The 20,497-nt window shown below is 53.6% G+C and overlaps 1 protein-coding gene across 2 annotated transcripts in view; it reads left to right on the forward strand.

The window, feature by feature from the left end:
• LOC133344731 (polypeptide N-acetylgalactosaminyltransferase 13) overlaps nt 1-20,497 on the forward strand; it is a 75,921-nt gene that overhangs the window by 39,619 nt on the left and 15,805 nt on the right. For both annotated transcript variants that reach the window (XM_061554837.1, XM_061554836.1), the window contains exons 4-6: nt 11,250-11,416; nt 16,770-16,977; nt 17,962-18,132. In XM_061554837.1, coding sequence (XP_061410821.1) covers nt 11,250-11,416; nt 16,770-16,977; nt 17,962-18,132 — 546 coding nt within the window. The remainder of the gene's footprint in view (nt 1-11,249; nt 11,417-16,769; nt 16,978-17,961; nt 18,133-20,497) is intronic.

Here is a 20,497-nt window from a genome sequence, read left to right on the forward strand (position 1 = left end):
TAGCAGGTAGTGTAGTGGTTAGCGCGCTCATGGCCACCAATACCATCGGTGACGATTATCTGAACCGGTTATGGGCATCCCCTAGGTCGACTCGGCCTCAAATGAGTCCCTGGTGCGATGTGTAAGCATCGCGACTGGGGAGACAAAGACGCTCAGGCGTGGTGCTGGCCACCCCACACCCTCGTGTGACGTTCCGGCCTTCATAGGTGCTACTCGCTAACAGCACTTGCCCTAACAGTCTGTTCAAGGCTATGCGGGGAACCTTTGTCTTTGTCTCTGTGTGTAACGCACCGGCATGACGTCATGCGAGATTGGGCTGAGGGTGGGGAGGCCATTGATGACGTCAGACGCGCTGGGGTGTTTGGAGGAGTATAGACGTCACGCCAGATTGGGGTGAGGTGGTGAGGAGAGAGCGGCGACGTCACGAGACGCAGGGGTGATGATGAGAGGGGGGGGGTGTTGATGACATCACGTGACACGGGTGACACGGGTGAGGCGCGGATCAGAGGGCGCGATGACGTCAAGAGACGTGGCAGAGGTGATGACAAGGGGTTTATGACGTCATGCGTGATATGGGAGAGGCGGGGAGAGGTGGTGAATAGTAATTAATGTTCGGCATATAGATACATACACGATAAATGAATATGTCCGTGTGAAATCATCAAGTTCATGAATTCATCGCCATCCTTTGTCCGCGAAAGTCCTGCGGGTTTCTGCATTTAGCAAGCTTGGCAGCCTCTGGAACATTTTGACTTTGAATGTCAACGTCAGTTAGCACTTTGCCGAGAAGAGGCAGCGAACGTGTTTTTAGTTTTTTGTGAGCCATCTATAAGGTAATTGCCCCCCATGCATTTCAGCGTTTGGCTTGGGCTCTTGTTCGGAGTCTAGTTTAATAAGGCTTCGGCGTAGCGATCGACCACGCTGCGTGTCTATAAAGCACTTCTTGTCGGACGCTTGTGTGTTTATATACGGCCTGTGCGTAGGTATCGCGCAGTGTTTTCCCACCACCCCACTACGAGCGTGTTCAATAATCCCTCACAGCTGCCACAACTTTTTCATGCCAAGATGAGAGATCCATGCCAGTATTGATGTGTTTCAGTTTAGCATGTAGGAGGCTTTTGTGGCCAATATCGTCCATAATATAAGAATTGTTGGATTAGATCATGAAAATATAAATGTGTTGTTAAACCCACCACCACCCAACACAGCCAACTCGTAAGGTTTTCACGAAAATATAACGTGCCAATTCATTACTAGTACAGCACACCGGTGTGTTGGAGAGCAAATCCTCAACATTTACAATCACACCGACTTAGATTGTAAATGTTGTGGATTATATTTACGTGACAAACCTTACTAATTGGCTGTGTCGGGTGGCGGCGGCTTTAACGACACATTTATATATTAACGCGAGCTAACCCCAAAAAACCCATATTATGGATTGATGTATTTGTCAGTATAATATTTTCAAATCTCTTTCCCGACAAACAACGGAGCCGCACACACGGCCTTGTTTTCTCCCAACAGAGCTCCCGCACCGTGGTGGCGGCAGTCACAGCGCTCCGTGTTTCACGGCCCGCGAGCGTGTTTCACTGTCCGCGAGCGTGCTCCGGTAATTCCTAGCCGCCCACACGAAGTCGCCGCACCTCGACAGATTCACCCCAAACGTCTTTTAAGCGGCGTCCTCTAGAGCCTTCCCATGGCTGGCTACCTACCGGCCGTGTGCCGTCAGCTGTGGGGTGTGGACAACAACGACGAATAAAAAGGGCATGCTGCTGGACTACAGGGACAGCTGCGATCTAATTCCGAGACACTAATCCTCATCGTTACCGAGCACCAAATCGCCAAACCTAAATGGCTCTATCGCATACACACTGGGCCTGCCATGTGGCGTGTGCTGAGCACTCTGTATTGGGGTCACCAGCGCGATTGTGCTGGTGGTGCTCAAGCCAAAGTCAGCGTTTCCGGCGCTAAGTGGCGGTGTTGGTAACGGCGGCTCAGTGAACCCGGCCAACCGAGTTCGATTCCCGCTCACGACGAATGACAGTGGCGAATATGTATTGAACCGGTTCCTGGGCCCCTCCCAATGGTCGACTCGCCTGGTGCGGTGTGAAAACATCGCCACTGGGGAGACAAAGGCGGCCGGGGTGGTGTGTAAATATCACGACTGCAAATGACTCACTTGGGATTACACAGTAAAAAAAAAATGACACTCTTTTTTTTTACTGTCACCGAAAGGGAGAGAAGCATTTCGACATTTCAGCCGACTCATTTCTTCTGTCTGAAAATATTCCCTGTCATGGGGATAGCAGTGGTGCAACGGTGTGTGCACTGTGCTGTTAAACCTGGTGACCCGAGTTCGATTCCCGGCCACGGTTAACATCAATGGTGCATGATCTCTGAAACGGTCCCCCCGCTGTTACCAATCCACGCTAACCAGCGTGGTGAAGTATGGTTAAACAACCCTTAAGATCGACACGACACAGGGTTACGTCTTCACCCAGCACAGGATTGACAAAAGGGTCTTACTTATTCTTGATTCATGATTATAATGAACGAAGGTGACCTGGCCGTAGGAATGTGGAGTTTCCATCTCTGGCACTGTGAGCGCCGATGGATCCGAGCGTTGCCGCATCGCTCGTAGCATTTAGCCGGGGCGGCAACTGTCCTCTCTACCGTCCTCTCCGTGACCGTTATCTCCAACCTTCATCGCCACGCGCATCTTTTATTCATGGCCGGTCTAGCACGGTTGGCACAAAAGGGGCCGCGGCGCGTCGGCGGGGACGGCGACGCGGCCCTCGCCGAGCACGTGGCTTGCCCGCGGACCGCCCGCGGGCAAGAGTGGTGCTAAGCCAAGCAGGAGACAGAGACGTCGATAGTGCTTGTGTCAATAAGGCAGACAAATGACCCTGCCGCCGTGTAATAAAAAATCAATGGCCGCAATAAATATGGCATTTGATTTTCCCCTTGGCCTGCCGTGACGAAGCCATCCCACCCCCACCCAGATGTGTGCCTGCCCGGCACGGTGAGAATGATACATCCCTCACGCCGTGAGGGAATATTGTGTGGAACAAACCGGGTTTATCGTTGTTGTCGAGGTTTTAACAAAAAATTTAGTTCATAAAATATAAAAAAAATATTTTAACTTAAATGCCCGCAAGAGTGAAGCTCGGTTATTGTTCACGCTTGCAACGGCAGTGGAAAGTTTCCGGATAAATTAAGGCCATTAAAAGGAAACTGCGGTGGTCTTTTTTGCATGGCTAAAGATGTATTGAAGGCTTTTAAAAAATATATATATAAACCGGTCGGCTCATTTGTGTGCTGTGGATGATCGTGGCGCCGTTAATATGATTGTGACCTGTCCTTAAAAGCCGAATCTGCGGCTCCATTATGATGTGCGCGGATGTAATCAGTGTGTAGCCCAATGTGAAAAGACTAATTCACGGCAAGCTGTGCGCCCCCGTTGTAACAGTTTCACAGCGGATTTGCAGTGCACATTAGAATTCTGGTCAAGGATCAGCCATTAGAAATTAAGAAAAGATGCTTTATTAGTAAGCTGTAACACTTTGAAGGTTGCTGACATTTGTGTGAAGAATATTTTAAATTAACCAGATACCGGGTGCTAATTGTAAACCGTAATGAAATTGTAATTGTGCGGACCTGCAGAGCTCGCGCTCTGGAAAGGAGAAAGCCATAATTCCCGTCGGGCAGGTAGTTGCATTATTTACATAGCCATTAAGAATCATCGGCTTCCTTATCATTCAGCCGTTCATCCACTCCAAGGTGCTCGTTGTAAGAGGTGTGGCTCTGAGGGTAGTACATTCACCGCTGACATTTTCAGGTCATTTTGAGCCGAGCTGCTGACAAGAGCCGGTAACGCTTGTAATGCGCCGGTTTATGTGATTGAAGTTAAATTGTAAAGGGTAGGAAAATGGTATTGCTTAGAATATGTGCGGTGAAGGCGGTGGCGGCGTTGTAAAGTCATACCCTTGGGAGAAACCACTTGGATTCGGTAACGGCGAGGGGGTGAACCGCACACATCGATGAGCCGGCTCTCCCTGCCGCTCTCACCCGCGACACGCAATGGACTGCCCCGTGAACGCGGCTAGCCTGCGAGCTGCGGGCGTCGCTCCACCATCCGCGGGGCTGCACGCGCGTGCCGCACGTTTAACATTCGCTCTCACTTTTCAATCTTGATTTTTAGATTAGGAACGTATCAAAGTAAAAACCGCAATCATCGCGCCTCCCCGCGGTCCATCTTTTCATATTTAGTTCTTGACTCATCTTCTCTTGTTCGAAATGAAAATTAAACGGCACGGCTGTGACACCTGGTGTGTCTCGCCTGGAAGGAGAGAGGGCGGTGTGCGCCGACCGAGCGAGCAAGCGGCTCCACTCCCTGCACTCGCGCCCACTTTTTTATTAAACACCGGGTTTTCTTTTCAGCCGCATTTCACGGGTGAAAAACAAGACTGGAAATTAAAAATCCCGCAAGTGTGACTGAAGTTAAATGCGAATTTAAATTGAAGGTTTTTTTTTCTTTACTCTTACTAATGCGAAGGTTGCTCGAAACCGAATGTAAATGCGATGTATTAAGAGTTAAAGGAGCGTCGCTGCTGCGCCTGCTGGGCCCGGCAGACACGACCGCACGCGCCAGGGAGAGGCGGCGTGCCGGGGAGAGGCGGCGTGCCGGGGAGAGGCGGCGTGCTGGCTCCAGAAGCCGTCCGTGCCACCTGTCGTCACCTCACAACCACTCACTACCACTCACTACCACTCACTGCCACTCACTACCACTCACAACCACTCACTACCACTCACTACCACTCACTAGCACTCACAACCACTCACAACCACTCACTGCCACTCACTGCCACTCACTGCCACTCACTACCACTCTTACAACCACTCACTACCACTCACTACCACTCACAACCACTCACTACCACTCACTACCACTCACTACCACTCACTGCCACTCACTGCCACTCACTGCCACTCTTACAACCACTCACTACCACTCACTACCACTCTTACAACCACTCACTACCACTCACTACCACTCTTACTACCACTCACTACCACTCACTACCACTCACTACCACTCACTACCACTCTTACAACCACTCACTACCACTCACTACCACTCACAACCACTCTTACAACCACTCACTACCACTCACAACCACTCACTACCACTCACTACCACTCACAACCACTCACTACCACTCACAACCACTCACTACCACTCTTACTACCACTCACTACCACTCACTACCACTCACTACCACTCACAACCACTCTTACAACCACTCACTACCACTCACAACCACTCACAACCACTCACAACCACTCTTACAACCACTCACTACCACTCACAACCACTCACTACCACTCACTGCCACTCACTACCACTCACAACCACTCACTGCCACTCACTGCCACTCACTGCCACTCACTGCCACTCTTACAACCACTCACTACCACTCACAACCACTCACAACCACTCACTACCACTCACTACCACTCACTGCCACTCACTGCCACTCACTGCCACTCACTACCACTCTTACAACCACTCACTACCACTCACTACCACTCTTACAACCACTCACTACCACTCACTACCACTCACTACCACTCTTACAACCACTCACTACCACTCACTACCACTCTTACAACCACTCACTGCCACTCACTACCACTCTTACAACCACTCACTACCACTCACTACCACTCACAACCACTCACTACCACTCACAACCACTCACTACCACTCACAACCACTCACTACCACTCACAACCACTCACTATCACTCACTACCACTCACTACCACTCACAACCACTCACTACCACTCTTACAAAAACAATACTATTTTACTTCATTAATTTTATTTTACCAGGTAAGGGCCACTTAGCTATATAGCAGCCTGGCTGTCAAAAATGATAGCTCAACGAAGTGGCTTATCGCGTGGAAATGTACAGCAGCCAAATACTCTAAACGCATGTTCATTCTAAATGTGGAGGGAAAAACCGGAGGACCCGGAAAAAATGTCATGCGACCATGGAGAGAACATGCAAACTCTAAATATACAGGCATCAGCGTCGGGATCAAACCCTCGACCAGGCGAGGTAGTTAACATCTCACCACCGTGGCGCCCTTACAACCACTCACAACCGCTCCTAACCAATCAACACCACTCACCCTTATAGTCTCGTAACTGATTTAAATTTCATCTGGGACCTCTCCTCCACACCGGTAGAGAGCTGCCATCATATTTAATTTTTTTAATAAGTTAGCCATTCCCGTATTTGTTTGCCGTTTGGGAAAAGTGTGATGGAGTGGTGGCGCAGCAGTTGGGGCACTGGACTCTAAATCGAGTGGCTTGAGTATCGATTGCCGGCCTCGGCTAACACCGGTGATGATCACTATCAGAACCATTCCTGGATGTGCTCTCTTCTCCAACCTGCCATGACCAGTGTGGTGAAGTATGGTCAAACATCTATAAACAAAGGGTTGTAAGTGATTGTATGGGTGAAGGTGACCCGACTGATCCTCATAGCAGCCTGGCCATTACTCTCATCTCACCTGCATTGGTGCAGCCTCACCTCATCAGAACTCTCAAAACAGACTTTTCTTCTCTAAAAGTACATGAGAAATTGTTATTTTCTCCCCAAACAACAGAGTAATGGTGAAAATAACTCCCTGACATGGTCTGTGTTCTCGGCAGACACCAAATTTGATTTAAATTAAGTCTGGGAATCGCAAGGTTCCAAGATCGATATCAAACTGAAAAACTCAATATCGTATCTAAGTTCATCGATCTGGGTTTTATCCGGAGGTCCCATCATTGAAATGCATTACCGGCCGCGGGGACGCCCGTGAGCTGATTGCAAACGCCGCGTTTCCCGTTAACAACTGGGCCAGGTAATCACCGAACCCCACGATTTGCTCACATTGGAGCATTATCAACGGTGAATTTAATGTCAACTGTTTTCGGAAAGAACGTGAGTGCTTTGGGTTATGAAGTGACCGCAGTACACGAACGCAGCGCCACGGCCATTAAATTTTTTTTTCTCGTTCGGCAATTTTGCTCACTTACATTGCGGTTGACCTTTTGACAGAGGTGGGGGGAGCGGCGGCACAGCGGTTAGCGCACCGCGCCACGAACCCAGCAACATTTTTTCAACTCCTGAGTGATGATATCTGAACAGATCCTGATGCCCCCTGAACCACCGCCCCGCCCCCCTCCCTACCGCCATGACCAACCCTACATTGAAAAGCGCAGGTGAAATATGGTCAAACAACCCCCACGGGCCAACACGACGTGAAGGGGTCTTCATGCAGCCGTGGAATTACGTTTGCAACGTCTGAAACCTCTAACGTCTGTAACCTCTGTAATATATGTAACATTTGTAAGGTCCACAACATCCGTAACGTCTATAAAGTCTCTAACGTCCGTAACCTCTGCAATGTCCATAACGTCTGTCACCTCTTTAAGGTCCAACATACGTAACCTCTGTAGCGCCCGTAACCTCTGTACCGTCTGCGACGTCTCTAACGTCCATAACTTCTGTAACGTCAGTAACGTCCGTAAACTGTGGCATTGTGGGGGTCGCCGGCGCGGCTTTTTTCACGGCGGTAACGGCCGCACGTTTCCATCCACGCGCCGACATTAAAGGCGGCCGTGGACAACCTTGAGCTCGGCAGAAGACGAGGGACGGGCTCCCTCCTTTCTTCTGTCAGCCTCGGGGACTCCGACCGTTTGCTCCGGCGGGTAGGCCGCGCCGTGCGTGTCGGAAAAAAAAAACGACTACCGCAGAATTGCGTCGTTGCGCGAGGGTTCCGGCTTCGCTTCTGTAACGCGATGTCGTCCGCGCCATGTGACCGCAATGCGGGCCGCCGCGCGTCCACCGCATGCGCGTGGTTGTTCTCCCGCTTCCCGAGCGACGCGGTGTTTTCGTTCATTTATAATTCACGAGCAATAACATGCCGAACGTTATAGCACGAGACACCGAAGTGGAAAAAGGAAAGAGAAACAAAAAAACCTCACAAGCCGCCCGCTCCTGATGGTGGCTAACGCTGCTGAAGTCGGTGCGGGGGGCATCTCGACGATTCAGGGTCCGGTGGGAAAACACCTGCGCAGAGGCGAAGCGAACGAGACTTCTCGGATCCACACGTCACGATCCAGCCGGGGCCCCTCGGCTGGCAGATGTCACGGCACCTAATGAGCTGGCTCGGGGTCACGGTGAGCGTGCGTGCGTGCGCGCGTGCGTGCGTGCGTGCCGGGAGCGCGGCTAATTGGGTTCTCTCGGCCCTCCCCGGAGCCATGCCACGCGTGGCAGGGCCGCGCCTGTCGCTGCCGAAACGCGACGCCGGCTGGCACGTGCGACGATTCGCGGTGCCCGGGTGCGCGGGGGCCCGCGGGCGGAGGGAGAGGGGGGGGGTGGATGTGGGGGGAGAAGGGCACGGGCGATTCAATTTGGCTTCTCAGCGTGACCGCCGTGGCCTTGTTCGAACTTTCCGCGCCGACCAGTGAGAGATGTAATAAGCACGAGATGAGATTGTAGCCCTTTTCTCTGGGGGGCCATCGCGCTCCTCCGTGGCAGCTGATAAACATACCGGTCGGCGCTCTGCGGAGAGTGCTTTGCTTTTGGCAGCTTTTTTGCCGCACGAGTTCCGCGTCCGTGCGCACGCGGGCGGTGGCGGGTTTGGGAGCGGCAACGCGCTTGCGGCAAACGGTGTCACAAATATGCCTGGTATTTACAAAATAATTAGTCTCATTTTGTTGACTATTATGTAACGGATAATAAAAGAAAGAACCAACCGCACCAAACTCTGATCATAAACACACATCTTCCCCCCGACAAGTGCTTCCCTGGGTGTGAAATTGATAAAATTGCCGCTCCGCGTGCAGGCGGCACAGGCAGTTTTTTTTTTAAGGCCTCGGTGCGCGCCCGCGTCCTCATTACATCTCCTGCGGTGCCTAACACATCCGGACAGGGTGCCGGGCCGCCTCATTAACCACGCGCATGTTTACATGCGCGACGGGCACACGCGCCGCTCGCGAACACGAGACGGCCGATCATGCAAATCAATTAACTGGCGTGGGGCCCGCCAGGGCGCCCCGCGACCCGGTAGGTGTGCGAGCACCGGGCCTCGTGCTAGGAGCACCAGGCCTCGTGCTAGGCGCACGCGCGAATGTTGGCCGACTCGGCCTCGGGTAAGTTGTTGGCGAGGTGCCTCACCCTGCACCCCGCCGGGTGTGGTGAGGGCCACTCCACCGCCTCGTGCACCGTGCGGGTTTTTAATTGGCGCCCACTAACAGTACTTGCCGGCATTTTGTTAAAGGCCATCATACGGAGGCGGTGGGGGGGGGTTGGAGGGGATCTCTGATCTTCGGCTCTGCGCAACAGTGTGTACGTACGTGCGCGTGTACCGTAGTTAGAGCCACGAAGGAAATTGCACACGGATATGTCGGCGGCCAACATGAGGATAATTTGGACCGATCGTTAAGTGGCCTCACACAAATATAAATTAAATATTAAATGGAAACTGCGTTGGCTGCTTTGTGCGTTACGCGAAGACAACGGGCATCTACGATGATTTCCGCAGCGCCGTCTGGTTGTCATTACGGATGTGGGGACCCGGTCGCCTGCCATCTGGTCGCTAATTCCAAGATGCTCTGCCCGTCCTGCCGTACGTTACAGTCGTGCCCGTTCATTCTCTCCTCCTCCTGCCGGCTCAATTGAGACGCTCCAATCTGGTAGATAACGGCTCACAAGGGGCTGCCGTGGGAGTCCGTACGTCACTGCCGGCCTCCCGTGGGGTGGGGGGGGCGGGGGGGTGAGCGAGGCCACCGTGATGGGTGGGACGCTGGCTGGGGGGGGGGAGGTAACTCTCACAGAATGGAAGTATTGATGTTGTGCTGGCGCTGATGGAGAGGTGCGGGAGATCAGCGGCGACTCGCACATCGCTCTCTCCCCGGTCGCTGGCTCGCCGGACCTTTGAACTAATTAAATCGGTCTCCAGTGACGGATCATGTTTGAAATGTTAATTATTTACAAGGTTTTTTTTTTAACTCCCTAATCGCGATCATTTATTTATCAAACAAAAAGGGCCAAGATTGAATTTTTTTGCCGATGCGTCAATAAACCCACCGAGAACGTTGAGTCCTCTCTGCATTCAAACGCTGCGTCTTTGTTTGGGCGGCGCGAGCACGCTCATCGGCGTAATTAAACCTGCACGAGCGCTAATAGAAATGTGCGGAGTGATCTCCTGTGCCCAGAGGGAAAGCGTGATGTGACCTTCGTGGAAGAGGTCGGAGTGTGTGCGATCACACCTCCCCTCCCCCAGCCTTTGCAGCCCCCCCCCCCGCCCTCATTCCTCAAGTGAGTGGCGTGTGCGTGCATGCCGGTGGGAGACGCTGCACGTGAAGGAGTTGCTCCATTGCCCGCGTCTGGCTGCTTTGTCGTCGCACGTTCAATATCGTGGACAGCAAGGCTGCAAAAATCTGCTCCCTGCGCGTGTCTCTCCGCCCTTGCGCACCGCCGCGTGGTCTTTGCACTCTCCCTTTGTCTGGTTGACTGCCACGCACACTAACGTTGTGCGCTTTATTTGAAAATGTGTTTGGATTGTTCACTCTGTCGGACAGGTGATGCTGTTAGCGATGATTCTTGTTTGTGCGACCGTGGGGTGCCATTAAAGTGAGTGTTCGTGTGCCACCGGGGAAAGCCGTGCCGAGAAACTACGCTCTTGCGAACCGAATTGTAATTGGCTCTCAAGTAATTTGTTAAGCGTGCATACAAGATGCACCACTGATTCCACGGGTTGATGGCCCAGGGCTCTTCAGTGACAGATCAAAAGACACGAGTTTCATTGAAAGTTGCCCTGAGCAGGCAGAATGCCACGGCGCATGTGGCGAAACTTGGAGTGCGCGGCGTGCAGTCGGAAAGATCCCCCACGCTCGCGTAGTTTAGACTCTCGACAAAACCAACTCGGTTTAGCTTCGGTGGCGCGGCGGGCATTTATTCGTAGCCACCGCGTCGACTCGGGTTGGAGACGCTGCCCCAGGGAGCTTCTCGGCGTGAACGGCGCGAACAACACCGTCGCGGCACAGCGGGGTGACGACGGCGCGGCTTTCGTGCGGAGCAGCGGCGACGGGGAGCGTCCAGCTGGTTCAGAAATAAATACTAAATACTCCGCCGTCCTTGACCGCCCCCCCCCCCCGCCGCGCCCCCTCTCTCCCTGCAGCTGCAAGACCAAGGTGTACGCGGACGGGCTCCCGCAGACCAGCGTGGTGATCGTGTTTCACAACGAGGCCTGGAGCACCCTGCTGCGCACGGTTCACAGCGTCATCAACCGCTCACCCGCTCACCTCCTGCGCGAGGTCATCCTGGTGGACGACGCCAGCGAGAGAGGTGCGTGCTCGCGAGCGCGCGCGTGAGCTTACGCGCGCGTGAGTGCGCGTCCTCATACCGGCGTGTTCTCCCAAGCCGCCAGGATTATTTAGATGTAAAAATAACTCCGTTCGCATCCTCAGAAATTTACCCTGGAGATATCGCGTGTGCAGGTAGCAGTTAACAGCTGTTCATTACCCCGTGGCGGACGCGCCGGAGCCACGCGGGCACATGGCTGCATTTGTCAAACAAACCCCGGCTCGTGTTTGTAAATTATTGAGCGCGAGTCCGGGGGGCGTGAGCCGCCACCGCCAAGTGGTGGTCGAGCCCCTTGGTGGGGTGAAGGTAACGCATGCGCGACCCTGCCGGAGTCTCCTGCGTGTGGACACCGGGGGGTGCACAGAGTGCCCCTGTTGGGCTCGGCTGACACACCGGCACTACCAACCTCTGTGGCTCGTAGCCCCCCGTGGCTTTTAAAAACACAAATTGGTTTCCTGCTCACATGAGCATGGGTGGAATTGAATTCCTTGTTTACAGCCCTGAGATGGGGTTGGAGAATTCCATATTGTTATTGGTGTGGGGGGGAGTCTGTTATTGTCGGGGGGGGTGATTCTATCCATAAGACAAACAATGTTGACGTCCTAGTCCTAGTAAGCAATTGGCAACTTATCAACCCCTCCCAAAGGAATGGTGGGATGAGTTGACGACTGATTTGAATTTGTGTGGGCTACGTGTTATAGCCACTGTGTCACCTCGGCACACTCTTAACTGTTTAACGAAATGATAAAGTGATGTGTTTTTGGGTCACACAATATTGGTCGCGAAAGCCGGCGTGTTGAATAAAATAATTTGTCTGATTTTTATCACATGCAAAAAATGCCAAGCTCTATCGTTTACCCTCGCACTTAGTTAAATGAAGTAACTTCATTTAACTGAGTGTTAAATGAAATGAACTATTGAAATTAATAAACAGAGGCATATTTTTTAAGACGGACGTTCGCACTTCAGCGTTCTGGCAAACCGCGCTTAGGGAGCGCGGCCGTGAATGTGCCACTCAGAAATGCTACGCAGCCCACCCAAGTCCTCGCTCGTGCGCACCTCATTCTATTGCCGAGTCCTATTCCTACGTTTTATTAACACTGCATACGTGCTACAACAACAACAACAACATCCGCGCACCGCCGTTCGCCACTGAGTGGCGGCGATGTCACCGCAGCGCTTGTGCCGGCTCGGTGCACTTTGAGGGCACGTGAAGTGTGCGCTGACAGGAGGCCACGTGGCATACCCACTTGCGCGGCACCAAGGCACGCATTCCAGCACTTGCAGGTGCGCTTTTATGTTTAGCCAGTTTATTTTGGGTCAGATCGCCGTGGAGGTATAATGTCAAACATGTTTATACTATAACCTTTCACCATCCGACAGAGCCTATCGAATCCAGCAGGAGGAGGAATGTTGCAAAGCCCAAGCAAAATGTTGATAGTTTTTTTTTCAGGTGTTAAATAAAAGTTAATGAATCAAATCAAGGTCACAATTTGGAGGGTTCTGGTTGAAATGTTACATTATACCTGCACGATGACCTAACCCAAAATAAACGAATTATGAATCATAATATTTGTCGCGAATGCCTGCGTATAAAACAGTACCTCGCCGTTGGCACCGGCGTCTCCGAGATCGGGTTGGCAGTACCAGCGGTGCCCATACCCCAGCGTGATCGCCGTGCCCGCGCGTGCGAGACGGACCCCGATAACTCTGCGACCGCAGTCACAGCGAGCGCCTCTGAAATGGCTCTGCCGCGGAAGGAAAATGCTTTACAATTTGCCAACTTGGTACGGCTTCTGAACGCGGGAAATTTACGCTCAATCTTGCGAGCGGCTTGTGTGTTGACCCCGCCGCTCGCCCAACCCCCCGCGCATCGCGTTGCCGAGCGCTCTACCTCCCTCCCCATGCCTGCCCTAGTTGGAGTGATGATTAGCGCCTTTACGCTTCATGACTGTCCCTTAATATGACCCACGCCAATAGACTATCGCACTGTAATTGGGTAATATTGTGGATTTATTTTTTTCCAAGGCCATTGCTGCAAAGGGCTTGATGGGTTTTTTTTTGGAATTATATCTTCGGAGGTTTTTTCTTTCTTTCTTCCTTTTACAATCATCGCCGCATACGGCATGCGGGGGAGGCAGATGCGCGCGCACAGACCTAAAACCATCGACGTTGTTGTGCAGGCCCAAAAGGAACTCTTTAATTTGCCAGATGTCCCATCAGTTTGGGATGTTAACTACCTCGCCTGGTATACAGGAGGTCGTGGGTTCGATCCCGACCCTGACGGCTGTACATTTAGACTTTGCATGTTCTCTCAGTGGTCACGTGGATTTTTCTCCGAGTCCTCCGGTTTTTCCCTCCACATTAAGAAATATTAGTTTCGGGTATTTGGCTGCTATACATTTCCACAAGACGAGCCACTTCGTTGAGCTATCATTCGTGGCCATGTCGCTTCTGAAAAAGAGCTGTATGGCGCAGTGGGCCTAACCTGGTAAAATGTAAATATATTTATTGAGCTTTTTTATGTTGGCGACGATCCGTCCGTTATTAATGCTGGCGCAGCACGAGTGGGCGGTGGGGCCTGTACCACTCATAACCCCCCCCCCCCCCCCCGCCGCCCCCCCACCCATGCTTCTGATGACCACACCAGGTCCGCACGTTCAGGCCGGGTCAACCTTGGCGAGGCGCAGGTTGACTCTGGTTCAGAAAGCGATTGCCGCTGCCGTGCGCGGGGGGGACAGGAATCGAACATCTCACGCTGGGCTGTGGTAGCGTGGCGCGCGTGAACCCCGGCTCTGCGTCGTTTCAGTCCTTGCAGAATGTGCAGTTGGCCCTGCGTGGAGTTTGAAGCGTCTAACAAACGAAGATGCCGGCAGGAGCCAAAGAGGAGTTATGAAATGCCCGTGAGAAAATAAAGCTTGTGAAATCCCTCGTGGCTGAGTATGATATATAAATGGGAGGAGGAGAGCGCGGATGCCACCCCCCGGACCGAGGAACGTTGATGATTTTCCAATGAGCCTACCGCCCTAATTCAACTGAGATGTTTATGAAAAATGTAATTATAATGAGTAAATAAATATACGTTTAAAAAATGACAAGCGGTTTATAATTTCCTAATTTCATAACAGTCCACCCTGCTAATGAATGTGCTCGGAAAGTGCATTATTATTATTTTGAAATCTTTGTTGTTGGCGTTATTTCTCTCCGCCTTTTGTGTTTCCCCCCTCTAATTAAACAATCGCTGACACGATTGTGAGCAGCGCGCACGCGCGGTATTCCGCAACCTCGGCTGCGATTCACGCGCGCTCCACCCCCCGCCGAGCGAGGCTACAACTCACCCTGCCTCGGGCATGACATTTTTTCCGCTGGCCTCCAACGTGGCTCCGTGAACGTTTGCCCCTCGCGAATCGACTCGCCGTCGTAACGAACGGGCGGAGAAACGCTCAACCCCAGAGTCTCCTCGGCCAAACTACGCCGCAGCCCCCTTCGTGCTACGCTCACGCGGTACGGCCGGCGTCTTGCGTTGCGCCATCCCCCACCCCCGTGCGCGTGCCGATACACGTCCCGCGATTGGGGAACGCTCTGCTAATTTGGGCGCCAAAGCGACGCGTGCGTGCCCAGCGAGCGGGAGACGATTTACCTGCGCGGGCACGAGCGCCGTGCAGCTCCGCGCTACAAGGCCTCGCGACGATTGGAAATCTGCGTGATTCATGTGCGTGAACCTGCTTGTATATTATGCATATATATTAGATTGTGACAGATGCTTTCGCGTGTGATAGACACACTTTGCATATTATTCATGCGCTTGCGGTCGGTGCGGCGGGGGGGGGGGGTCACAGGCGCATATTGCATCGCGCTCCGGTGTTTTCCCATCCAGCCAACGCGACGCGCTGACATCTTTATGTTAGCTCCTGGAAGCGGTACAGACAGCGGGGGCCGGCGGATTGACCGAGTGCGCGCCGCCCGCGTCGGATTGTCTGCCGTGCGGTGCCAGGGAATGGTGATGGATGGCAGAGTCGGGAGGGCCGTGTGCCCTGATAGGATGAGGGATGTACTGCGGAGCAAGGGGAGAGTGAGCCGTCATACGATCACCCCTGCTCCCCGCTAAATCCTCGCGATGGGACCGCGATGAAGACGGATGGAGGGGAAGGTGCGTGGCCAGGGGGGGCTGCTGCGCCCCAGAATGGAAGTCTCCCCTCCTGCGTAGAAATCTCCTGCGTCAAACACCTGCTCGCTTGGCAGCCTTTTATCCGCGCGGGGCAAACGTTGAAGTGGTTTTTACAACTCTCGCCGCGTTGCTTAGGCTGGGATTTTTCCTCCTCCCGCTTACGCCGCGAGTTCCTGCGTTGGCCGCGTACGCCGTCGTGTGCGCGTGGCCACGTTGGGGCTGTCAGGAATTCGCGAGTGAACACCCGCACGTGTGTGTGTTTGTATGCATGCGTGTGTGTTCGGCCCTCCCCACTACCATTCCCCCATCTCTAATCCCTGTCCACCCTTCCAAAACCAATGTTCAGATAATTGCTTTCTCCAAAATGTATTGTTGTAAAGTTTATGCGCTCAAGAAGATACTGCCGTTGTCTCTCTGTTTTATACAGAAATAACAAAACGCACACACACATTACATTTCAATTGTGCTCATAGACACAACTTTATAAAATACGACCCCATTGGTAGCAAGTCATCTGTAATTGCCTGTCGCACAAATTAAAACCCAAATCTGATGGTTCTTTTAAATGCTTAAAACTTGCCCATCTAGTCAAGGAGGCTGCTCTGTCTCATAATCATCGTTGTCTGTCTCCTGTAATAACACGAGTCTGATAGACCACTGCCCAAATGAATAGTGGCGTCCAGCGTCAGCGCTGTGGCATTTCCACCCTCCCATGGAGGTGACCGATTTCCCGAAAGGGGTGAGAATCGGCTCAGCCCACCTCACCCTGCAGGGACGATGGGCCGAGCCGACCCCCCATCGAGGTTTGACCTTGCGACCCGTCGGATTGTGAGTCGGGAGTCCCTACCACAGCTCCACCCGTCCGGATACTCCAATAATCGTAATCGTAATAGACGGCGACGAACAATAATAAACGACAAAGCTGTTGTCGTCAGCATGCCAAATGCCGTGACAGTGCTGCAGTGACCCGGTGACGTGTACAGCTGTATTTCCCATGCCCCCTGACCTCTGCCTCCGTACCCCATGCCCTTTGCCCCACCGTGCTCCCTTCTCGCTGCCCTATGCACTCTGACCCATACCCCGTGACCCATGTCTCCCGCACCCGCCCCGGCCCCTCATCCCTTCTGCGCTTCGCCGTTTGCCCGTTGCCCACTCGGCCTGCCCCAGACTTCCTGAAGAGCCGCCTGGAGGAGCACGTGCGGGCGCTGGAGAAGCCGGTGCGAGTGCTGCGCATGGAGCGCCGCTCGGGGCTGATCCGGGCGCGCCTGCGCGGGGCGGCGGTGGCGCGGGGCCAGGTGATCACGTTCCTGGACGCGCACTGCGAGTGCACCGCCGGCTGGCTCGAGCCGCTGCTGGCGCGCGTGCAGCAGGACAGGTAACCGCCAGCATGCCGCGCGTCGACGCTCCTGCCGTTGTCTCTGCTCCTGCCGCTGCGAGATTCGATGGGACGGCCACATGTTCAACTCTTTGAGTTGACGCTCTGGAGAATAATAATAATAAGGTCGCACGTTCAGCTGTTTTGGGGGCTGGTGGCCTGGACGAGGCTGGAAGCATCGTGCATGCAAGGTGGTGGTTTCGTGGCACGCAAGGCATGATGGGAGTTTTGCGATCACGCCTCGGCTTCACGATGGGGTCTGAGTTTCTCAGGTTGCAAACCCCCCTCGCACCAAGAAAATCGAGGTGCGACCCGCGTAGTCAGTTTTTCGGGGTCTTATTTGTACTATGTGTGCACTCCGTTGGTCTAAACCCATCCATTTGCATATGATGTGCATAAGGTCGTATACAGCCATTGTGTAAATCCACTGCTAGATGAGGGCCTCCCCCATGATGGATAGTTTGTGGGTGGGGGGGGATGGGTGGCTATAATGTGCGAAAGAAGAAAATCTGATTTTCACGCGCAATTTGATGCGTATATTGTGAGCGTAAGAATCCATTTCGATTGATGAATCAATGCTTCATTACATGCCTAGTGTGTTAAGCAACTGGCCATAGGTGTTTTGAATTTGTATGTGAGGGCGTTTGAAGGCGTGAGTTTTTATAGGCCGAGGGTTTTGAAATGGTGCAGTTTTATATGTCAGGGTGTCTAACAGTGTAAATGTTATGGGGCGGGTTTTTTTTCTATCGGTAAGATTTTACACGCGGCTGCTGTACGTACGTGCCTTCCCGGAGGTCCGTGGAGCCCGGCCATCGTGCATCCCCAAAAGGGCATCGCGTCCAAACAAAATGCCCTCTCCGATTTCACGTGCTCACCGGTCCTTCGCCGGTTCTGACTCGCGCGTTAACCCACACGTGGCCCGTCACGGCGGCCGCGCTTTAACCTCTCCCGCACCGCCGTGTGTGCGCGCCTGGCCGGGAGCAGGAAGGCCGTGGTCTGCCCGGTGATCGACGTCATCAGCGACGAGACCTTCGAGTACCTCACGGGCTCCGACATGACCTACGGGGGCTTCAACTGGAAGCTCAACTTCCGTTGGTACCCGGTGCCGCAGAGAGAGATGGACCGGCGGAAAGGGGACCGCACCCTTCCCGTCAGGTGAGAAGGGGAGACCCAGAGACCGCTGTCGTCCGTGCAGCTGGTCGGGGGGCGTCAGGTGGTGGGCATTAAGCGAGAGGGTATGAGGCCGGGCCTGCGGTGGTGGGAGCCCGCACGGTGGGTCCACGAGACGCTGTTGCGCATCGACAGGGCGAGCAGAAGCAGGCGGGAGGAAATGGGAACAGGGGAGGAGAGAGAGAAGGCTGGCGGCGGAGACTGAACGAGCTGGTTGATTTTACGAGTAGTGGGCGGGAAAAGAGTTATCGATTTCAAGGGGCGTCTCACATTTTGGTGGGGGGAGTGGGGTTTGGGGCTTCCGTTGACGAGAGCGTGTGCTCGTGAGATTGAGAGGGGGGAGGCAGCGATCCGTGCCGGCACGCCGTTTTGGCCCAGGGTGCTGCGTTGTCGCAAACATTTCACCCTTTTGGTTTGGACGTCATCGGGAGTAAAGAAAGGACGGGTGTCGGGTTTTATTTTTTTAATTTATTTCCGAGATTGCTCTTCTCGGGATTTCATCAGGTCGCTGGGCTATTACAGGAAGGTCGTCAGTGTCTTATTGTGTATTCCCCAAATAGAAACCACTCTGCTCTGTGGGGAAATAAATAAATAAATGGGCAGCTCCGTCGCATGCCAGCCCGATCCCGCGGCTTCGACTTGCGCGTGACTTGGGAAGCTCGTGCTGTAATCGTTTGCGTTTCCACAAAGTCTCCGTCCTCAATATGTCACGCTCCGAGGTGTACAGAAACAAAAACTGGTGGATTTTTACACTTTTATGGAGACATGAGCACCCAAATAAATGAAGGAAAGCACGAAAATCTTTGCATATACGGTACATCACAGCGCCGTTCCGCCGCTCCCAGCCACTGCATCGCATCACCGCGGCCAAGACTGATGGCCGTGCTGCGCGATGGCGGGGGGATGTGGTCAGGCATGGAATTTCCTGGTTTACCATGAAATATGGGCTCCGTTTACATCACACGCATGGCTCTGCATAACGCGGTGCGGGGCCTCGCCTCCGCGCGGTGACTTCACTCCGCCCGCCCACTGCTGTCGCCGCTCTCCAGTGGCGACGCACGAGTTGTTTGTTTTTTTATCTTCTCGGCGACTCTGTTGTGAAAGGTTTCTTTATTCTTTATTATTTGGGAGCCTTCTTTCTCATGCCGTCCTCTTTTGTCAAAGCCCGTTGTAGTGTCAGTGCCCCCTGGAGGCCCTGGCTATGCCGAATACAGTACACACACACACTTGCATTGTAAAGGCTGCCTTTTTTTGTGTGCTTCCCCGTCCATCGCTCATCGCGAGGCCACTTTAGCCACGACCGCCGCTCGGTGCCTGCAGTGATATGTTTTTTGACAATTGGAGCATTTGCAAACCGCTTGCTTTGCAGTGCTTAGTTTGCTGCTTTGCCGCCTCGGGCAGTCAACACAACTTTCTTCCTTTCCTTTCACGACGCCTTTTTGCGTCCTCGGTTTTCATCGCGGCGCATCTCGCCGGAGCCCGATTGTTTTGCGCGACCGTCACCGTGCCCTTCCGGAGGGAAAGCGAGGGACGGATCAATTTGATCGGACGTGCTGCGGGGAGGGCCGCCGCCGCCGCTGCTGCGTTTGTTTTCTCTCTCTCTCCCCGAGTTACGACTAATGAGGGCTAAGCGCGCTGCCGTCGAAATTGGACCCGAGCCAGATTTGTTCAAACAGCCACGCCTGTCTCGATGGAGTGGCCGTTTTTGGGGGGTGCGGGGGGCGACGTGGGGCGGTGGGAAGGGCGGGCACTGGATTATATCGCGTCGTTGGGGGGGAGGAGCGAGCAGAGAGGAAGGGCGGGGGGGTTGGAGGGGGCAGGGGAGGATGGAAAGTCGGTCACCTCTCGGCGGATGGATGGACGTAGCCACTTTACCTGTCAGGAGTCCTGCTGCTGGAGAAGTCCGGGTCCCTGGGCGGCGGTGGGGGGCTGGTGGAGTGGGGAGGGTTCCGTGGCATCGGCAAATGATTTCGCTCGCTCGGGAGGAAGGGGTCACGCCAGGTAAAGGACGTAGCATTTGCAGCTGAAAGGTCAGGTTCGCAGGATTGGCTCACAGGTAGCGACCCCCCCCCCCCCCGCGCTGGCGCGATGTGAGCGCCGGCCGGGGCGGTTGCGAGTGCCATCTGCTTGATATTGTGGTGCCTCACTCCCAGCGGCATCTGTTTTCTTTTTTGACGCGGCTCGGGTATGTGAATGGTGCGAGCCGCAAGATAGACACCGCTGTTTGTTTGCATAAGTGCAGGCGATGAATAGAGTTGTGAAACATACGTGGCTGTCCTTTGTAATATATGTTACAAAAAAATTACCTTTGTCAACTGCAAAAAATAAAATTTCCCTTATCCCCGGCGGG

The sequence above is a fragment of the Lethenteron reissneri genome, chromosome 20 (assembly GCF_015708825.2).
Source record: "Lethenteron reissneri isolate LAM-NWPU_2019-01 chromosome 20, ASM1570882v1, whole genome shotgun sequence".
In the NCBI taxonomy this organism is placed as follows: domain Eukaryota; kingdom Metazoa; phylum Chordata; class Hyperoartia; order Petromyzontiformes; family Petromyzontidae; genus Lethenteron; species Lethenteron reissneri.